The sequence below is a fragment of the Penaeus monodon genome, chromosome 30, assembly GCF_015228065.2.
Source record: "Penaeus monodon isolate SGIC_2016 chromosome 30, NSTDA_Pmon_1, whole genome shotgun sequence".
NCBI lineage: Eukaryota > Metazoa > Arthropoda > Malacostraca > Decapoda > Penaeidae > Penaeus > Penaeus monodon.
Window position 1 is genome coordinate 18736589 of NC_051415.1, and position 741 is coordinate 18737329.

The window sequence follows — 741 nt, forward strand, 5'->3', positions numbered from 1 at the left end:
GCCTTGTTGGGAAGGTGGTGCAGTGACTTGGACTTTCCACTCTACTATACAGAAGGTTATGGTGCCCGCCATACAGAACGTTGTAAGGATATCCAGTTGGTAGTATAGTTCCAACACACTTGAATAGAAGAAGCAGGCAGCGGTAGACAGCGACTGCGTGAACTTGTACAGAGCGAAGGCAGGGCCCGAGTTGTCCTGGTAGATGGAGCCAAGGATGGAGTAGATCTGTGTGTTGAAGCAGGCGTCGCCGAAACCCAGCATAGTGCTACAGAGCAGGGCTACAAACTCGCTGTAATTGCCATATATTTTAGGTCATGAAGACGAGAAAATATATTTATGTTTTAAAGTTCAAGAATGATTAGAAACAATTGTAATCAGGAAAAAAGGCATACACTGAAACATTATCCATGTAACGTCCCTCACCTCGGCTGGCCTCCTGAGAAGAAACTAGGATCAAAAGTGCGATCGAGAGGAGACTTGGTAGGAAGATTTAGGAAGATGAGGAAAAAGGCAAGCAGGTGTGTTAGGAAACCTATGAGCACAATAGGATCCCTTCCTGTCGTAAATGTCTTGCCAGCAAATATGCCAAAAATTGCACCACCTGAAGTAATGATGGTTAAACTACGTAAGAAAACTGGTTACTTGAAGAGAGAGCAATGTTTATCTTAACATTTGGAGAAAAAATGCCTGTAATGATAATCAAAGTAGTTCGGATCTAATCAAAATACATAGTCGTGAAAG

The 741-nt window shown here is 42.8% G+C and overlaps 1 protein-coding gene across 1 annotated transcript in view; it reads right to left on the reverse strand.

Annotated features, from left to right (window-relative positions):
• LOC119592603 (UNC93-like protein MFSD11) overlaps window positions 1–741 on the reverse strand; it is a gene marked incomplete in the record, with an annotated part of 18787 nt that overhangs the window by 279 nt on the left and 17767 nt on the right. The window contains 2 exon segments of the mRNA XM_037941487.1: window positions 1–289; window positions 424–601. Coding sequence (XP_037797415.1) covers window positions 1–289; window positions 424–601 — 467 coding nt within the window.